The 17,760-nt window shown below is 51.3% G+C and overlaps 7 protein-coding genes across 7 annotated transcripts; 3 read left to right on the forward strand and 4 right to left on the reverse strand.

The window, feature by feature from the left end:
* Positions 1 to 364: 364 nt before the first annotated feature.
* Positions 365 to 709, reverse strand: PSV08DRAFT_347107 (uncharacterized protein; the record flags this gene model as incomplete). The annotated part of the gene is made up of 1 exon (XM_014229401.1): positions 365 to 709. The coding sequence occupies one exon, from the start codon at positions 707 to 709 to the stop codon at positions 365 to 367; it is 345 nt and encodes a 114-aa protein (XP_014084876.1).
* A 339-nt stretch (positions 710 to 1,048) lies between these two features.
* Positions 1,049 to 2,747, reverse strand: PSV08DRAFT_358740 (uncharacterized protein; the record flags this gene model as incomplete). Its single annotated transcript, XM_066092969.1, has 2 exons — positions 1,049 to 2,465; positions 2,695 to 2,747. The coding sequence occupies 2 exons, from the start codon at positions 2,745 to 2,747 to the stop codon at positions 1,067 to 1,069; spliced, it is 1,452 nt and encodes a 483-aa protein (XP_065949735.1). The 3' UTR covers positions 1,049 to 1,066.
* A 191-nt stretch (positions 2,748 to 2,938) lies between these two features.
* Positions 2,939 to 3,851, forward strand: PSV08DRAFT_263699 (uncharacterized protein). Its single transcript, XM_014229399.2, has one exon. It carries the CDS (start codon positions 2,977 to 2,979, stop codon positions 3,730 to 3,732), a length of 756 nt encoding a protein of 251 aa, XP_014084874.1. The 5' UTR covers positions 2,939 to 2,976; the 3' UTR covers positions 3,733 to 3,851.
* A 1,452-nt stretch (positions 3,852 to 5,303) lies between these two features.
* On the forward strand, positions 5,304 to 5,806 carry PSV08DRAFT_358742 (uncharacterized protein; the record flags this gene model as incomplete). Its single annotated transcript, XM_014229398.2, has 2 exons — positions 5,304 to 5,469; positions 5,544 to 5,806. 2 exons carry the CDS (start codon positions 5,304 to 5,306, stop codon positions 5,681 to 5,683), a joined length of 306 nt encoding a protein of 101 aa, XP_014084873.2. The 3' UTR covers positions 5,684 to 5,806.
* A 1,434-nt stretch (positions 5,807 to 7,240) lies between these two features.
* On the reverse strand, positions 7,241 to 8,045 carry PSV08DRAFT_347111 (uncharacterized protein; the record flags this gene model as incomplete). The annotated part of the gene is made up of 3 exons (XM_014229396.1): positions 7,241 to 7,341; positions 7,439 to 7,873; positions 7,946 to 8,045. 3 exons carry the CDS (start codon positions 8,043 to 8,045, stop codon positions 7,241 to 7,243), a joined length of 636 nt encoding a protein of 211 aa, XP_014084871.1.
* A 1,218-nt stretch (positions 8,046 to 9,263) lies between these two features.
* Positions 9,264 to 11,181, reverse strand: PSV08DRAFT_407089 (uncharacterized protein; the record flags this gene model as incomplete). Its single annotated transcript, XM_014229395.2, has 2 exons — positions 9,264 to 10,399; positions 10,450 to 11,181. 2 exons carry the CDS (start codon positions 11,179 to 11,181, stop codon positions 9,314 to 9,316), a joined length of 1,818 nt encoding a protein of 605 aa, XP_014084870.1. The 3' UTR covers positions 9,264 to 9,313.
* A 2,519-nt stretch (positions 11,182 to 13,700) lies between these two features.
* On the forward strand, positions 13,701 to 16,877 carry PSV08DRAFT_263720 (kinase-like domain-containing protein). Its single transcript, XM_066092492.1, has 4 exons — positions 13,701 to 13,743; positions 13,799 to 13,872; positions 13,940 to 15,867; positions 15,907 to 16,877. The coding sequence occupies exons 3-4, from the start codon at positions 13,966 to 13,968 to the stop codon at positions 16,546 to 16,548; spliced, it is 2,544 nt and encodes an 847-aa protein (XP_065949736.1). The 5' UTR covers positions 13,701 to 13,743; positions 13,799 to 13,872; positions 13,940 to 13,965; the 3' UTR covers positions 16,549 to 16,877.
* Positions 16,878 to 17,760: the final 883 nt, after the last annotated feature.

Below are 17,760 nucleotides of genomic sequence, written 5' to 3' on the forward strand. Positions count from 1 at the left end.
ACGTGAGCCAACAACAGCTTCCACGGCTTCGTCATGACCGCGCCGGCCCAGGGTCTAGGCCCGTGCTCTCCTCGCCCTGGTGGTCCCTTGTCTCGAGCATCCACATCACTGCCATTAACATCATTCTTCTACCACAGTCACCGTGTATGCCTCTCTCCTGTCATTCGATATGAAACATGTCATTTTAGCATCACCTTGCTACCAGATGAACCATGGCCTGTCCGCACCAAACCACTTGATACAAAACAGCCAGCCTTGTCCTTGTTAATTTTGCGTGCACAGCTGTCCACAGATTCCTATCGGCGGATGAAACCATCCATGTATATAGTCTTCAAATCCAATGCTCTGTCCTGTCAAGAGCCCATCACGCAATCTCTCCCACCATTCTCCGCACTTCATCCGTGTCCCAGTCCAGACGCTCATTGTCGTAAGGAAGCTCATAATCGACTAGAACTTGCATAGCCTCCTCCCCCTTCCCCTCTTCCATCCTCTTCTTCTCTTCCTTTCTGCGCTGTTTCCTTCCTCCTCTTTTCCTTCTCTTCTTCTTTCTTTCTTGCTCTGCTATTGTCTTCTCACCACCTCCTGTCGCATCTGCAGTGACCTCGGTATTGGAGGAAGGCTGTTTGCTGCGCTCCCAGAATTCATGACAGCCACATACGCCATCTTGTGAGGGATTTTGAGGACAGGTACGAGGGGCTCGTTTGCGCATGTCGAATGAGCGTATTGATGATGAACGTAGATGTGAGGCTGGGTTGGGAGCAGTATTCTATTGGAAGAATGTCTTGGAGCCAGTCGTCAATCTTGAGACAGCGGAGAAAGATGGAGAACATTTGTTTTGTGTGGACTTGAAAGGCAGGTCCTGGCGACTGAGCCGTTGATAGCGATCAAGTATTTGCGGAAAACAGGAGAAAAGAGAAGGTGAAGGTGAAATGAACGCGTAGTGATACACGTGATGCGCAACACACTCTCTGCAAGGTAGGAACAGGCGGCATGGTGCAGTCCGTGCAGAGTAAAATGCAGTATACTCTAATATGTATTTGCCCCATAGAAGCACCTCTTTCACAACTCACCACATCCTCCCAACAAAGTGCAAAGCAATCTTGACCGAAACAATTGTCCCTACCGTTAGCACTCCAACCGCAATACCCAAGGCCTTCAGGTTCCTCATTTCGTTACTAAACCGTTGCTGCTTCCTCTCACCAATGTCTCCCAAGTGAGTCAACGTATCGTACTGCGGGACATATTTAAAATCGAACGCCGTCTCCGTACCAGCCAACCCCCACTTTGACTTTACAGTCAGATTCCAGAATATGTCCTTTGCACGCTCGATCCTCCTACGGTCGGCATTGGGGAAGAGGCGGTAAGTGTAGCAGTAGAAGATGAAGAAGAGACACTGGCCCGCCATGAGGGACCAGTAGTATGCCGATACACGCTTCAAGCCAAGCCGGTCACACAGTGCGTTACCGTTGAGCCAACGAGCGCTGGCTGTCAGCATGTCTGCTGAAGAAAAGGTCGGTGGCTCTTCCTTAAGCGCGTAGATAATGTTGTTGGCCATAACCTTTGACATGTCTGACGGCTCGACTTCGTAGTAGAGAAGGGACTCCATAATGGCTTTTGCTTTGGTGCGAGTCGAAAGCCACTCGTCGGGCGTGCCCATGATATAACCAATATAGCGCCATAGCGCGAGATAGTCGTCGATCTCCTGTTGGCGGAGGATGATGCCCTGGCGTGGAAAACTGAGATAGATGAGTGTCGATGAAAAAGTACCAATGGTGGCTATTTGATCCAAATCGTTGATTGGTATGCCCCATTCGTCTACGTTGAAGTAGCTGGGCCGCTCGCGTACCAGCTTCATGATGCGCTGCCGGACTGCAGCATGTAATAAGCGGACGCGGATCGATGAGGCAAAGCCTTCTCCACCGGGCTGTATGCCTTCCAATGTCCTTGTGCATTGCAAAATGTGTTGCGTCGTTTCGAATAGTCTTCCCCTTGCTACCTTTGTGCTGAAGCCTCCAGTTCGTGCCAATGTCTCGACGACTCGTGCAGCACCCATACCGCCTAACAGTGACTGATAGGTAAGGCCAGTCAGAGCGGGTCCTCCGTAACGATAGAAAACATCCTGTCCTCTGCCTATCTGTTCCCAGTCTACCCACTCCGGCACAGTGTTTACTTGTCGCCACAGCTCCGCAAGTTTCGGGTCAGATTCGTGATGCTCCTCTAGTAAAGCATAGAGATCCCGCTTTGGCGTGGGCAAGGGCTCTTTCTTTTCGTCTTCAGTGCCAGGCGCTGATGCCATCTGAGTCCTGGTGGTATCGTTTCTCGGCAAAGCACCCTTGGGCGGTGGCGATATGGCATTTAGGCGATCGAGACATTCCTCTGCAAGCACATCATACGAAAATTTCATGGGCTTCATTTGCTCTGGAGTAAGATGTTCAGGCGTCCACTCGAAACTATAACCCCAGCAACTGGTAATGGTTAGTCCGAGTCAGTGATAGTCTTCCGCTTCCAGACGTACTATCTAGTGTTGGCTGTACGCCTCTGAAATAGATTGGGCAACGCCATGACTGTGTAACAGAATGCAATAAACAAGCACGCGCTGCGATATAACCGTAAGAAACAGTGAGCGCAAGAGAAAGCAGAGCGTGTATTCATGCGGAAATGGAGGAACCATCATATGATACCGAGGCCCTAAACCCGCATGGGGGTGAGGGGTCCACATCCATGTCGCCGCTTGGCTCTTCGGCCATCGCTCTGACGGTCGGAAAATGATAAATTCGAGGTGGTTTCCGAGATTTGACCGTTGCATCTAACCGTTGGACAGGGTCATTGATGTCACCATTTGGGGCAAGTCGCGGCTGATCATGAATCGTGCTAGCACTAGCCTGCCAGTGGCGGTAGACATTTAGTACTGGGGCCCGTGCGAGAAAGTTGTCGAGGCAGACAAGAGAGACTTCACATCTCCAATTTAGAACAACCATGAGCTGCCACAATTGCACACGACGGACGCTGAGCCTTTTTATACAGTCATTCGCCAATGTAAAGCCTGTTTTTCCTACTGGCCGGCCACTCATCTACCCCCAACCATCGCGATTCCGCTCAGATTCACGCCGACTGGAACGAATAGATCGGCCGTCCTTGAGAAAAGCAAAAGCGCAGCCTGATGTTGATGTCGAGGTCGAGGATGCTCTTACAGGAGAGGTACAAGCAAAGAACGAACGCCCTGCATGGCAGGTGCAAAAGGAAGCCCTGAAGGAGAAATTGGGAGGCGAAGCATGGAACCCACGCAAAAAGCTGTCGCCCGATACCATGGAAGGCATACGTCATCTGAACAGCACGCAACCCGATAAATTCACCACACCCGTCCTCGCCAACTACTTCAAAGTCTCCCCGGAAGCCATCCGCCGCATACTAAAGAGCAAATGGCGGCCTTCGGACGAAGAGTATGAAGAGAGAATGGAGCGGTGGAACAAGCGCGGAGAGAGGATATGGTCCAACTTGGTAGAGATGGGAGTCAAGCCACCAAAGCGGTGGAGAGACATGGGCGTAGGCCGGGCACAAAATGGTGAGCTACCACGATGGAAGTCGAGATATCGGAATCAAGTACACGTTCAGGATAGCTTTGGCGGGAATCGCGCAAGCTACAAGCCAGATGAGGATATATTACCGACGGTGGACAAATCAGGCAAATCGAAACCGACGACTAGTAGTGTGCCGCTGTCACAGCGGTTATGAAGCGTTGGGGTCAGTTGAAAGGGATGAGTTTTTGAATACTCAAAAGGCAGATTACTTGGATTTGCAGCTACTTTGGATAACTTATATCCTCCTATTTGACGAACATATGATGAACTTTTATATTTTGATTTCTCTTGAACTTATTCTTCTTGAAGACGCTCAACATCTCCTACAAAGCTGCTTTGACATCGACTTTCCAATGGCCGTTCAGAACTCATTAGAAACGCAAGGATGTGGGAATGATTTGATGGAGATAAAGTCCCAGAACTATTCTCTTTCCAAGATCCTACCCGAGTCCAGTTGAATCAACTAGCATATCTAGCATTGGCGGTAGTACGCTCGGTCTCTTCTGCAAAATCGCTCAACACTTTGAAAGCTTCTTAGCGAAACATCAAATATCACATAATCGGCCCCACCAATCGTTTTGGACTTCTCATTACATTGACCTAGATAGGTAAGCATGACTTGTTAAGAGGTGTTCCCAGCACTTTGTCCTATGGGTTTGAGAATTACTGTGAACAAAACTGTTATCCTCTCACTCACACAAGCTGTGTATATTGACTGTGGCTTCCGAGCGGTATGCAGGATATGTTAGGACGGCTGACAAGTACAGCGTCCTATACAGCACTGTTGTGAGCGACGCCATGGTGGTAGTATTTGTCTTGGGCGCCACGAGCTGGTGGAAAGGTGCTGCTGTTGCATGGCCTGGTGTGGCTTCGATGCAAGTAGAGAGTTGGCTGTCAAGACACGTGACACGGGAAGTTGGAAATGCAGAGTGATACAAACACGGCTGTGTAAGAGGATGCAGAGGCATGGGTTCGGATGAACATATGAGGTCAGTGCAAGGGGCTAGCCGAAGACGCAATGCGAATTCAAAGAAAGATGACTGAGTTACAAGGCTGAAAATGCTATGAGAATTGGAAGTAAGACGACTGAGTGACAAGGCTGAAAATGCTGTGAAAGTCGAGAGAAAGAAAGATGGCTGCAAGGTGTGGAGTGCAATGCTGAAGTACGGGACTTATACGTACACCCATTCCTGCACGCCTAGCTCTCCACTGCTGTCGCAAACCCGCTGTACTGTCGCAAACCCGGTGTGCTGTCGGAAATGAAGCTTGCACGCTAACTCTCTCTATTCGCGTATCCATGGCCGACCCCCTGACGCTTGGCTACTGCTCGCCAGATAGACAAATCCTCCAAGTCATGATCTCGTCGGCCCGGTGAATGGGGTGGGGTGGAGTGTCTGTACATTAGCGACAAGCACAGCCTCAAATGTACAAATGTAGCTTAGTACTAGTGTAGGCAACCCCACATTTCGTTCAGTCAGTTTTTAGTAAATATAGGGAAGGAGGGGCGCTATGACGACTTGGGATGGGGCGAGAGGGCGAGTGCAGGCTGATCATTATAAACGTAAACTATATGAATGAAAGCATCTTGCGCTGGGGGCACATAACATGGAAGAACACATTCGAGTATTGACTTCAGACCTACAACTCTTAAAAAAATACTGTGCTCCTCACCACCCCCATCCTACAATGACACCCATACATATTTTTCTATTCCACCTCCTCACCATGGCACCCATTGCAAACGCCGCACCCACGACACCCAGATCGACTGCTGGATGGTCCAAGGAAGCCATGTTAACATTAGTCGGTGTCTGTGTGGCAATCTTTGGCATCTTGGTCAGCCTAGTAGCCTCGCCTAAAGCAAGACGGTGGTTGTGCAGCCCGTGGACATGTACGTGAACACACATTACTATATCCTCTTCCTCATCTTGTCTTGTTACACATCCCAACGCTTGCCGCCCACAGACTTTTCCAACGCCAGACGCACAACTGCGCAACGTCAGCACCAGGGTACAGGATACCAGTTACAAGACTACGAAGATTTCATGGGATTCCGCGAGTTCATGAAGTTGCGCACGCAAACGGGAAGGCATCGTTCGGAATGATGCTCAAGATTCAAACGTCGGTTAGGCCCTCCTTAGTGTTCTACGGTCACAAGCGTAACGGCATATATACCTTCTTCTCTTATTCACTCGAGTTATTACAAAATTATTGAATAGTTACTTTTACAATTGTAAAATTATGAACTATGTGTCCTTTTTACAAGCCCTATAGGAGGCTGCGGGGCGCAATACAGAAAACTTGTGGCATGTGATAGGGCTAGAGCCGATAATAAGTAAACATAGTTGTTGCAACATCAGGGGGTGAAGGAACAATGTGGAGCTGAATGTAGAAAGGGACACAACTCCAGCATGCGAAGGATCGTGGGGCAGTACCAACCAGCTTCGCTCCCGTGCGACCACACCGATAGAAGACAGTCTTGATGTGTTCTTGCATGACAACGTCGACAGGAGATTGGTGGCGCTCCAAAATGTGCCTGCGTGCTTGGAGAACATCTGGCATTCTCCGTAGACCCACACTGGGTCCGGCAGCAACCATCCAAGTGGCAAGGATGTGATTTCCACGTCGTGCGACCCTCGCCAAAACCAAATGCAGAACTCGAGGAATACGCAACCCATTGAGAAAACATCATACTTTGACGGTATAACGTGGGGCTACCGGGCACCTAAGGTAGACTTCAGGGAGCCGATATTCCCAATCAGTGCTCGAAGGACAACCCTCTACGTATGCTGCCTAACCCCAAAACACCAATCACATCGCCATACCCACCTACCCCACTCTTGCTACCCACCAAACCCCAATCAAGATCCCTACCGCATCGCCGCAACATACCATAACGCACCCTTATACCTTACACATTACCACACTCAACCAACATTCTAATCAAGAAACCAGAGGATTACGCACAGCCATACTATACCATTCTCCTAAAACTCCATCTCCTAAAACTAAAGCTGCCACGCAAATCAGCCTAACTTGGAGAAAGCAAGTACTCAAACTAAGAGTAGCATGACGGGTATAGTAGCAAGATATGCAAAAGTGTGCCATATACATGGACGGTGAGAAAAAAAAAGTTGCAATGTATAAATTTTCTCATGCCGAGATTTACGCGGCTTGATCCTTTTTTTTTTAAAAAAAAAATAATAATAATAAAATATTTTCGCAAGGGATTAGAGTGCTTGGAGTAGATATTCGAAGTGTCTCTTGAAGAGGTTGTAAAGAAGTGCGTAATAGGCATTTTAAGAGAATATGGGGAGGTGGTAAAGCCAAGATACGTTTTTGTTGCTTTGGTATCCATGTTACAGAGGCGAATACCGTGTAAGATTATGAAACGATATCGATCTGGTTGATTGATGAAAGCTGCAAGAGGTTACGAGTTGCTATGTATTATGTACTATGTATTAAGGAGTGTAATATGCTCGTATCCTAGCATGTTGTCGAGTATTCTACTTGGCTGTGCCTTTCTTTCAGTGCTGTACCGTGATCCAGAAAAGTCCGAGCATGCGAGAAAGATGCTTTCCACGCAATGTGCTTGATCTGATTATGCCAGTGTGTTTTGTCGAGTAAGATGGAAAAAGAACAACCAAGCCCATATCTTACAGTTACATGCAAGGCTTGTACGTCTGGATATTCGCAACGCCATTGGGCCAGGACTTGCATGCGTCGGTTGCCTTGACCCATTTGGTACCAATGGTATGTTTTCCTACAAAGGGATATGCAGTTAGCTTGGGTGAATTACCAGGCTAGGGTGTAGGACGAGTAGAAGAAAACGACTTGTAAAAAGAAATAGAAGAACTTACCTCGCGGAAGAGTAAAATAAGCGAAATCTGCACCTTCCTTCATGCACTTTTCTACGGCACCGCACAAGTAATTATCGCGGGGCCCTTCTCCCGACGTTTCTCCCACCAATAGACCATCAATGTATACCTCGAACCGCTCACACCTATTTATCGAATCAGCCACGAGGAGAATGCTGTCCTCGGGATTGTCGATAGTTGTAGATTCAAGCGTGGAATCCTGTAGCGTTCCCCCTGCACGGCGCACGTTGATTATTTGCCAGGGTGTGAGTTCGTCGCCCGTGCAGGGCTTAGTCGCGAGGCGTTGCGGAATAGAGAAGTCTATGGGGTCTGGACCGGTGTTGAGTGAGGACTCGGGTTTCTGGTAGACAGCTCCGCTGCCGCATGTGCAGGAGCACATACCGTTGGGTGTATCGCAGGTTAGCGATGGTATGTAGCCTGTTTGGGGTTAACGTGTTGTTGATGATACTTGATGTGTGCAAGAGAGTGGAGGTGTATGTATGTGCTTACCAGTTCCGCATGTTATCGGCATGCCATTGTTGAGGGTGGATCCGAATTGGGCAGCTACGAGGCTGCTGGAGATGATCTGGAGGAACAGTGATAGCTGCATGGTGACTGGATTTCTTTCGAGGCTGGTGATGAGTAAGTTGCGTGAGGAGTGAGGAGTGGGGTTTGTTGTACTGATCTTCTGTTTCCGGCAGAAGCTTTTATATATCTGTACAACTTGAATTGTTCTTCTCGGATCCCCTCTGTTCCAATCCCATTATCTTGACCTGGTTAGCTGTGATAGTCAAGTGGGCAGTACCAGTTGAGTTGTATGTGGGTGCAAAAAAGCAAGTGGGCAGTACCAGGTGAGTTGTATGTGGATGCAAAAAAAGCAACTGAAGGAAGGAGCACTTGGGGACCAATACACCGTTGCCCAGAGGTAGCTTATGTCATAGATGCTGCCTATCTCATGTTATAAATTTTGAGCAAAGCCATCTCCTATAGTATCTTGTCCAAAGAAATATACTGCCTCACTACTGGTATACATGTGCAGCAACTGCTGTACACAAGTAGGGAGGTTGGTGTTGTGACGACGATGTTACGATTGGTATCTTAGCTTGCACAATAGTCCCGCCATTGCGCACATTGTTTTACTTTTATACATGCAAGGTGCTTGGGGATTCATTGTGATTACTGGAAATACCATAGAATCTCACATAGCTTTCCACAAACGTTAACCATAGCGCTTTCCTACAATCAAAAGACGAACAAAAGAATCACGTGAACCTGCTTTCTTACATACTCAACGACATGTATATCCTCTTTGACCACCAGACAGCTCCAGACGCAGTGACAGAAAGACGCTAAAGCACATGTCGATCTTGCATGCGTTATAAATTCCGGCCCGGCATGCACTAATGTAAAAAGTTTGAACTAGCGCATGTGTGAAGTAAAAGTGTTTTTTTTTCGCGCATGCACATTATGAGAAGAAACCAAAAAGGCAACGCCTAGCAACTTGATGATCCAAAAATAGCTTGGGAATCATACCAATACAAGGTCATGACAGACTTGGTTTATTCAACAATCGAATTTCTCGCTAGTCGTTTTTCTTTATACAAGTGATAAATGAATGAAGTTGGTTAAATGCATTCTCTTATGGTATCTCAAAAACATAACAGCTACTGTATCAAAATAGACAAAGGCTCTGAGCCCATAATTTACTAGTGCAATTTCGGTCAAAAGTTGTCCCATCAAAACCATTCACGTTCCATAGACGCCATGAACGAAAGGAGAAGGAAAAAAAAAAGAACAGGAGACACGTCGAAATAATAAGACAACGTTCTGGGTATATATCGTAACTTCATCAATTCTTGTTTTAGGCATTGCGCACATCTAGTAGCGGCGCGAGTCGTAACCTCTGTTGTCATATCCGTTGCTTCCGTTTCGTGGTCGATATTCGTCATCAGGGTAGGGAGGCCGTGAAGAAGCGTCGAAAGAGCCGTCCATGCCAGAGGTACCGCTACGGCGTCGGTTTTGCTTCTTACTATCGAAATCCTGTTTGAAGCGGCGAGCCTCGTCTTCATACATGTTCGACCCGTAACAAGTGTTTGGAATGTCACGAACATTGGGGTCCGACTGGGTACCATAGTTTGAGAAACTAGGGCTTCGTTGTCGGGTGTTTGTTGAGGTTGTGCGAGCGTGGTGGGGCGGTTGGTAGGAATTGTCGTTTGGTGGAGACGGCCATGGAGCCTGGCCTGCATTTGACTGCGCACGTCTGCGCCTGTCATTCGTTGTAGTGTCGGAGTGGGTGCTTGAGGTCATGTCATCATATGACTTGCCACCACCTGGAGCTGCTGAGTACGGTTTGCGCTCTCGCTCAATGGGTACTGAGGTAGGCATGGACTCGTCTTCCATGTCCATGGGCCTAACTTCTGGCTTAGAAGTATATGGACTCCGCTCTCGTTCAAGTTTCGGCCCATTCGAAGGGGGATCTTGGGTCTTTGGAGGCGGTGGTGGAAATGTTGGGGCTTTTCGGAGTGGCCCGACGCCCTCAGAAGAAAGAGCAGCGGCGCATCTTTGCTGGGCGTGAAGGTTCTCGGCAGTGGGAAACATTCTGCGAGGAAGTTCTTTAGGAAAACGTTCCTTCCTATCGTCTGCATTGCTGATGGGCATGTCGAGAATAGCTTTGGTCAGTCGCTCGTACTCAGTGTCGGGATATGCCTGGATCATAGCAGTCATCCATTCTTGAAACCCATCGGGCGTGAGGGCCGGAATATACGGTTGCTCTGCAGGGTGTTGTTGGATAAGATGATGTTGGCATCGCATGTCTCGGTACACCTTGGATAGGGAAGAATACGATATTTTGCCGAATATCATTTGCCATGGATAAATTTCGTCCTTGACCTTGACTTCTTCATAGAACCTAAGCATCTTGGCAGGGGAAATGACCAGACTATTTTTTGGCTCGTAGTCTTCAATCTGTACGGATATTAGCCCAGGGTATCTCCGCGGACGGCCAGGGTACTCGCCAGGTGCAGTGCTAGACCTCTCAGGAGTTGGCCTAGGCGGGGCAAGGGTTGGCCATCAGAGTCGAACAAGCGCTGCCACATCTTCTCAATAGGGGTATAGTCTTCAGTTGCCATTCTAGGCGCAGCAGGCGGCCGGGTGGGCGGGCGTTCTCGCTCCATGGGGACAGTGCGGTCGAATCGTGTGGTGGGCGTATCGTGGTTAGTATCTGGTTGTGGATCGGTATGCAAGGGGCCTCGGTCCGGGGAGTGGTGGGGGGCAAAATCGCTGCGCTTGGGAGACGGAGGGGTGTAGACGTCGCGGGGTGGGATGGAATTGGAAGTCGAGGCAGGGGAAGGTGGAACCCATTGCTGCGACGAGACGGGTACAGGCTGATGCTGCGTCGTACCAGCCATGACACCTGACTTGATCTCATCCAGAACCGACTTCTTCACCTCGGCCGTGATTTGAGCAATGAGATTGGGGTCGACGACACGGGCTGCGTCGGATTTTTCAAAAGCATTGCCAATGGCATTCTTCAGTGGCTGCTGAATGGGCTGGGAGGCAGCGTCGAAAGTACGGCGGTCCCAGGCAGGGCTCGTATCACGAGGCTGATAGTCGGGAGCATTTGATCTTCCGCGGGACCTGGTTCTGGGGGCATCATAGTCTGGGCTTCTTCCGCGGTGAGAATGCTGTTTGTCAGAGGAGGAGGGGTAGGAGTCGTAGGCGGAATCAGGGTGGTCGCGATAGGCCATGGCTGCTATGGCTGCAAGATGAGGTTGGGCAGTGCAGGCGTCTTGTGTAGATGGCGGGTTGCGGAACGCCGCGCAAACAAGTGAAAGGGCTATAGCAGAGTTGCCATGTACAGGCGAAAATGGCAGATTGGCAGAGAAGACGACAGCGGACGAGTGGGGAAATGAGGCGACAGGCAGAAGGCAGTGGAAGCAAACACGGCAGAGCCTGAGTGGAGTTTGGGCGTTGGGTTGTATACTACAAAGCAGCGGTATCCCGGGCAGCGCGTCAGCAGTCACAAAGGACAAGAAGCCCGAGGGAACGAGGGCCCTGAGGTAGGGTTTCTGCCATTAGATAGGGCAGAGAGGCAGCGCGGGGCCATTATCTTGGTTGGAAGCAGCGGCCGTGAGGGGCTTGGGGCTTGACGGGCGGGCGGGAGAGGTGGTGTGGCTTGCGTCATAATAAGCAGAACGTCATGGCAGTGTGTTTTTGCAAGAACGTCCCAGTGTGGTCTGGTGTGGCCTGGTCGAGCCGAGCTGGGCACGCCAGGAGATTGTCAGGTCAGGATTGCGGGGATTGTCAGGAGTCAGGAGCACGACTGCGGGCACAGGCAGCGGCAGCGGCAGCGGCAGTCGTAGTAGCAGCAGCAGCAGCAGCAGCAGCAGTAGCACGGCGATGACGGAGAGGCGGCAATTGTCAGTTTTGTTTGTTTGGCGTCGTCAATGACGCGGCGTGCGAGGGCTTGTTTTGGCTGTTGTTGTTTCAACTGTGGCCGTGTGCCAGTGGCTGGCCTCTGCGCGGCCGGGGGTAGGCATGACATGCATGTCCGCTCACTTACAAGAAACAAAGCAGACGGTCGACCAAACAAGCGGCGACGGACGGCATGAACATGGGCCATTTACCACTGACGATTGTTATTTCGCAGTGCCGTTTGTTGTTGTTTACCAGAGACATGGGGCAGAGACATGTCGCAGATAGGCATACGCTGGATACGGCAGAAGACGGCCCAGACAGTGGCAGCAGGCCAGGCAAATTAAAACAAAAGCAGCGCCAGCGACGCAATAGGCTACGCGCCCGTCAGCAGCGCCACGGCCAACGGCTGCAAGTCAGCGCGAGTGCAGCAGTAGGCATGTCGAGTAGTGGTACATGGTGGTTCGGCCCCGAGGATACGAGGGTTGACATTGTGTGGGACGGACGGGTGCGGCTGTGGCCCAGGTGCAGGTGCAGGGCGGGCACGTGCGCGGTCACGGGATCGGCCCTCAGCCCACCCACACCCACACCCACACCCCAGAGGCGGCAGCGTGTGGTGGAGGAGTCGTCGAGGAGATGAGCACAAAGGAGAGGCCCTCATGTCGCTGCTATTCTGAGCCGCCGCCCTGCATTGCAACCGGCTCCTAAACGGCCCATGGCAAATTACCCTCCCTGGCCACACCGCATCCACCGCTCGTCGCTGCTCGGCTCCCGGCCTTTCTGCCCGTGTCTGCCTTTCTGCCTGACCATGATGCCTGACCGCGATGCCTGCCTGCCGCGGGCCACCGGCTCCGCCCTGCCAAGTAAGTAGTAGGTAGGCACTCGACTGCACTGGCAGCCGTAGCTTGCTATCGTGTGCTGCCCGTGTCCGAGTGCGTCGTGTAATGGTGGCATGTGGTAGCGTAATCGTAGACGCAGGGCTCCTCCTCCTCTCTGCAAGCGCCTGCCCGCCACCCCGACCTTGCTCCTCCTCATCGCCTCTCCTCCACTGCCGCCGCCACAGCCAGCATCCACCACCAGACCCGGCACGCCCGTCGTCTCGCCCGGGCAAACTGATTTCCAGCGACAATTGCCGTCTGGCCTGCACCGTCTGCCAGAGGCAATGCGCTGGACACGCCCCATGGCTGCAGCAGCGCCAGCTCGGGCCTATCCGATTTGCTGATAGGCGCACGGTCCCGTCTCACTAACGTTTCACTTCGTACGCTGGCCAGCACCGGTGCCAAAAGCTGTCTCCGTGCTCGCGCGACCGCTCCATTCCACAAAGACCGTCGGGGCTGCCAGGTCGAGTGTTTCGAGCCCGTGTCTTGTTTCTTGAGCCCTTCTCCCTCCACGCCCACCAGCTGCCATCCTGGCCCCCCGCCCGCCGCCGCAATAAAGACACCCGATACGCCCTTTCCCCCCCTCGAGTGCACAAAGACGACGCCAGTCCACACCCGCCTACACAGACACACCCTCCCACCCTAACCGCACTCATCTACCACACAATACACACCCGTCATCCTACCACGCGTACCGTCCCCACCATGCATATATGAGATAGAGTAGTAGATAGCGCAACACGACCGAACCACCGACCGACCGACTTGCTAATTACCATCCCACGTACCACTGCTTCTCGACCCCCCTCCACGACACGCTATGGCCATGCTCGCCTCAAAGGCCCCGTACCCAGCGCCTTCTGTCAGCGGAGCTGCTTCTCAGTCTTCGGCCCAGTATAACGCTAGCCTCAACACCTACCGGACACATGCCTCCGCCACCCGCGCCGACCAAAGCATGTTTGCCTCGCCTACTGAGTCTGAGTTTTCTGAAATCTACGATGCTCCCGATGCCATCAAGTGAGCCGCCTGCTCTTTCCCCAAACACCCCCACCCCCACAGCTAACATGTCCAGGCACTGGGACGAAGACAAGGTTGGTGAATGGCTGAAGCGCATCAACTGTGCCCAGTATGTCGAGCTTTTCAAGCGTACGTCTCCACTCTTCCTCCCCGCCCCCAACCCAACCCACTATTCACCACTGACACTTCCCCGCAGTCAACCACATCAATGGCGAGAACCTGATGGAGATGGACCAGACCCACCTCAAGGACATGGGCATCAAGAAAGTTGGTGACCGCGTCCGCATCGGCTCCCAAGCAAAGCAGCTTCGCAACAAGGAGTATAAGAAGGCTTCTCGACGCACCTCAAACAGGCAATCGCTCGCTACCCTAGACAATGCCGCATACACACCTCCCTCATCGGGCTCTCCGCGTCCTATGCACTCGGCACGATCAAACCCTCCTTTGTCCAACCCTATAAGTTCACGGACGGAGAAGCGCATGTCAAGGCAAATCACAAACTCAGACCTCAGCAGCTACGCATATGGCTCAAAGTCGCCTTCCCGTCCCGGCTCTCCTCTTGTTGACCAAGAGACGCGTAACCTGCGGTCACAACGCCAAGGAGGCCTGAACAGCCCCAAAGAAGGAGGCAACAAGACATATGGCGCCCATCCCCTCAGTGCCTCAAGCAGCTCTATCAACATTGCTCCCCCGATTGTGCGGAACCAAAGGAGCACACCTACAGAGACACCCCAAACAGCTCGCTTCGCCCATCATGTTCGAGCAAGCCCCAGCATGGACAGCGCTACCAACAGCGCCATCCTGCCCCATGACAAGGCTCTCGTGCGTGTCATCTACGATGGTGGACGCACTTCAGTCGTCAACATCGAAGGCTGCAAAACTGCCGACGAAGTCATGCTCAAGACACTAACAAAAGGACATCTCAACACCGCACACGTCAAGAATTACTGCTTTTATATCCTCAACAGCTCCGATCCCGACCCGTCACTATCGGAGCGTTTGAGCGATATCGAGCTTTTCAGGCTGGTCAAGGATGCAAACCGACACGAACGCGGCCGGTTAATTCTCCGCAAAGTCCATGCAGGTGAGCCTGACGAGGATCAACTCAAGGCTGCTGCTGGCATCTACCAACAACAAAACTACCAACAACCACACGGCGTCTACGTACCTGCCAGCAACCGCAGCCAAAACAAGATCGAAAAGCTCACAGGCGAATCCCTCGCTGCCGTTAGCTACCCCCTATCACCCACTTCGGCCAGAGAACGAGAACGCCATATCAACTCGACAGCCCAGAACCTCGAAGGGCCTGCCGAGGCTTCGCGGTCACCTTACTTCCAAGCACGTGCGCGCAAGCTCAAACAGTTCTATGGTGCTCGCCCACCCAGCGAGCTCATTACTTCCGATCTTACTTCCTACTTTCCTGATGTCGGTAAAGATGAGATCGACAAGACCGTTCGTATGTCGATACGCCGATCTCATCGCCTCAGCCGGGCGGCGTCCCGACTTTCGATGGCGTCTAATTTTAGCGTTGCCTCTAGCTTGAAGGACGCTCCACCACTGCCGTCCATCGCCGACAGCTGGCTCCAAGGAGGCGCACAGGCCCGCCCCCTTCGACCCTTATCCGTCATGCGCCTCGGATTGCCTCATCAAAGTGGGTACCGAGACTCCTTGGCGTCTTCTGTCCTCGAGCCGCTCGACGAGGAGTCGCCTCTGGAACCAAATCGCAAGTCTTATGTATCGTTTGGCGGCGACAGTGTCGGAGACAGCTTAGCCATTACCGACCCTGATGGCAACACAACCCTTCAATCTTACTTTGACGATGCCGGCAGCAGCCTCGCCGGCAGCAGCAGCAGCAACACTGAGAATAGCGACTCGCTCAACAAACGCCTGTCGGAAGCCCTAGCCGAAGACGGTGAGGAGTCTGACGACGAGCTGGCAGAGTACCTGGAGCAAGACTCCTGGGATAATGTCAAGTACATGAAGGGTGCTCTCATCGGACAAGGTTCCTTTGGCAGTGTGTACCTCGCACTGCATGCCGTTACCGGTGAGCTCATGGCCGTCAAGCAGGTTGAGCTCCCATCTGTAGCTGGCGCTTCTCAGATGGACCACAAGAAGACGAACATGGTCGAAGCTCTGAAACACGAGATTGGCCTTCTTCGCGAGCTCAAGCACAAGAACATTGTGCAATACCTGGGTTCCAACTCAGACGACAGCCATCTCAACATTTTCCTCGAATACGTCCCTGGTGGCTCCGTAGCAACCATGTTAGTCAACTACGGTCCCCTTGGCGAGTCTCTTATCCAAAACTTTGTTCGCCAGATTCTCACTGGTCTTTCTTATCTTCACTCACGGGATATCATTCACCGAGACATCAAGGGTGCCAATATTCTTGTTGACAACAAGGGCTCTGTCAAGATTTCAGATTTCGGTATTTCCAAGCGTATCGAGGCCTCTACCTTGGGTGGTGGAAAGAAGGGAGCTCAGCGTGTTTCGCTTCAAGGTTCTGTCTTTTGGATGGCCCCTGAGGTTGTTCGACAGACGGCATACACCCGCAAAGCCGACATTTGGTCACTTGGCTGCTTGGTTGTGGAGATGTTTACCGGAAGTCATCCCCATCCCAACTGCACGCAGCTGCAAGCCATTTTCAAGATTGGTGGAAGCGGCGATGCTAGTCCAACCATTCCTGATAACGCCGGCGATGATGCTAGGAGGTTCCTAGCCGACACTTTCCTCATCGACCACGAGAAGCGTCCCAGTGCAGACGATCTTCTTGCCAGCTCCTTCATCACCAACCAAGGAGCTTGAACTTTTTCTTCTTTCAACCATGGCGCAAACACTCATTTCTAGCACGGGAAAAAAAAGTTGCATCATTTTTTTCATGGTGCAAGGTGTTTGGCAGTCTTTCTTTCGTTCATTATTACCCATTTCCAGCCTTACATCTTTTACTTTCTAACGCCCTATAACGCTTCTATGCGCGAGATGATTCTGTACTATACCACTTTTAAAAGATACTTATTCTTCCTTTAATACATGGAAAGAAGGTGCTGGCCTAGCTTAGCTTTTAATGGAATCATTGGACAGTGTCATTGGATTTTGGGTTTCCAAACAAAAGACTGTCTGTAGGATGTTTTGTATCTGAACTTTATCCATTTCCTCATGTGCGTGTGTATGTGTATGCGTCTTGATATCAAACGTTCTGCCAGGCCATATACTCGACCTGTTTTGTAGTCAAACCTTGTCTCTCTTAACTTGATGCTTATAGTGGGGCAAAAAGCCAGGCAGGTAAGATTGGCGACTAGTCTGCCGTATCTTCCTATTCACTATTTGAAATACCCTACGTCATTACCTCTCTCTACATGCTTTCCACCTCCCTAGCTTCTTGCATCCCCCATGTCGACACACTAACAAGTAAGCTTAAATCGTGAGACACGAGGCAAATACCTATTCAAATCCAGATACACAAACTAGCAAGCACACACACACACACTCCAGGGAACTCTAGAATCCGGCCTCGTCTTTCATTCACTAACGCCAGACGCGTATTCCTCCGTATTCTAGACTCTATTCCCTTATCCCCGTTTTTTTTTTTCACTCCCTGTCCGCCCTAACATCCGTATATACATATTTCCCCCCCACCATAGGACGGACGTTTCACATGCCTACAACGTTACACGTACGTACTTACGCAACCCTCCCCATGACGTAAGTAAACTCTACGGTTGAACCCTCGTGTTGCACCTTTTTTTCTCTTCTCTCTCTCTTTTCCAACTACTAGTAATAGCTTTTTTTTCCTGAACCTTTTTAAGGTCCCCCCCCCCCCCCCCCCCCCCCGCTTTTCGCGCTTGGTTCGCATGTCCGAACGCCGAACCACACTCCCCCCTTGCGCTTGTATGCGTACTTGCTACTTTGGTACATGGCGCCTTTTTTGGTTTTCCGCTTCGGTTTCGTCCGGCGTTGGCGGGGTGCGGGGTAAGCGCGTTATGGCGCAGATGCATGATTTACTGGTCTAAGTAGTGG

This window comes from Bipolaris maydis (genome assembly GCF_028858645.1).
Source record: "Bipolaris maydis strain C4 unplaced genomic scaffold PSV08scaffold_2, whole genome shotgun sequence".
In the NCBI taxonomy this organism is placed as follows: domain Eukaryota; kingdom Fungi; phylum Ascomycota; class Dothideomycetes; order Pleosporales; family Pleosporaceae; genus Bipolaris; species Bipolaris maydis.

Coding starts and splice junctions, on each gene's coding strand:
- PSV08DRAFT_263699 (XM_014229399.2), top strand. CDS start 2,977: ATGAGCTGCCACAATTGCACACGACGGACGCTGAGCCTTTTTATACAG.
- PSV08DRAFT_263720 (XM_066092492.1), top strand. CDS start 13,966: ATGGAGATGGACCAGACCCACCTCAAGGACATGGGCATCAAGAAAGTT. Junction 15,868..15,906: donor ACCACAAGAAGACGAACATG/GTCGAAGCTCTG, acceptor CTTCTTCGCGAG/CTCAAGCACAAGAACATTGT.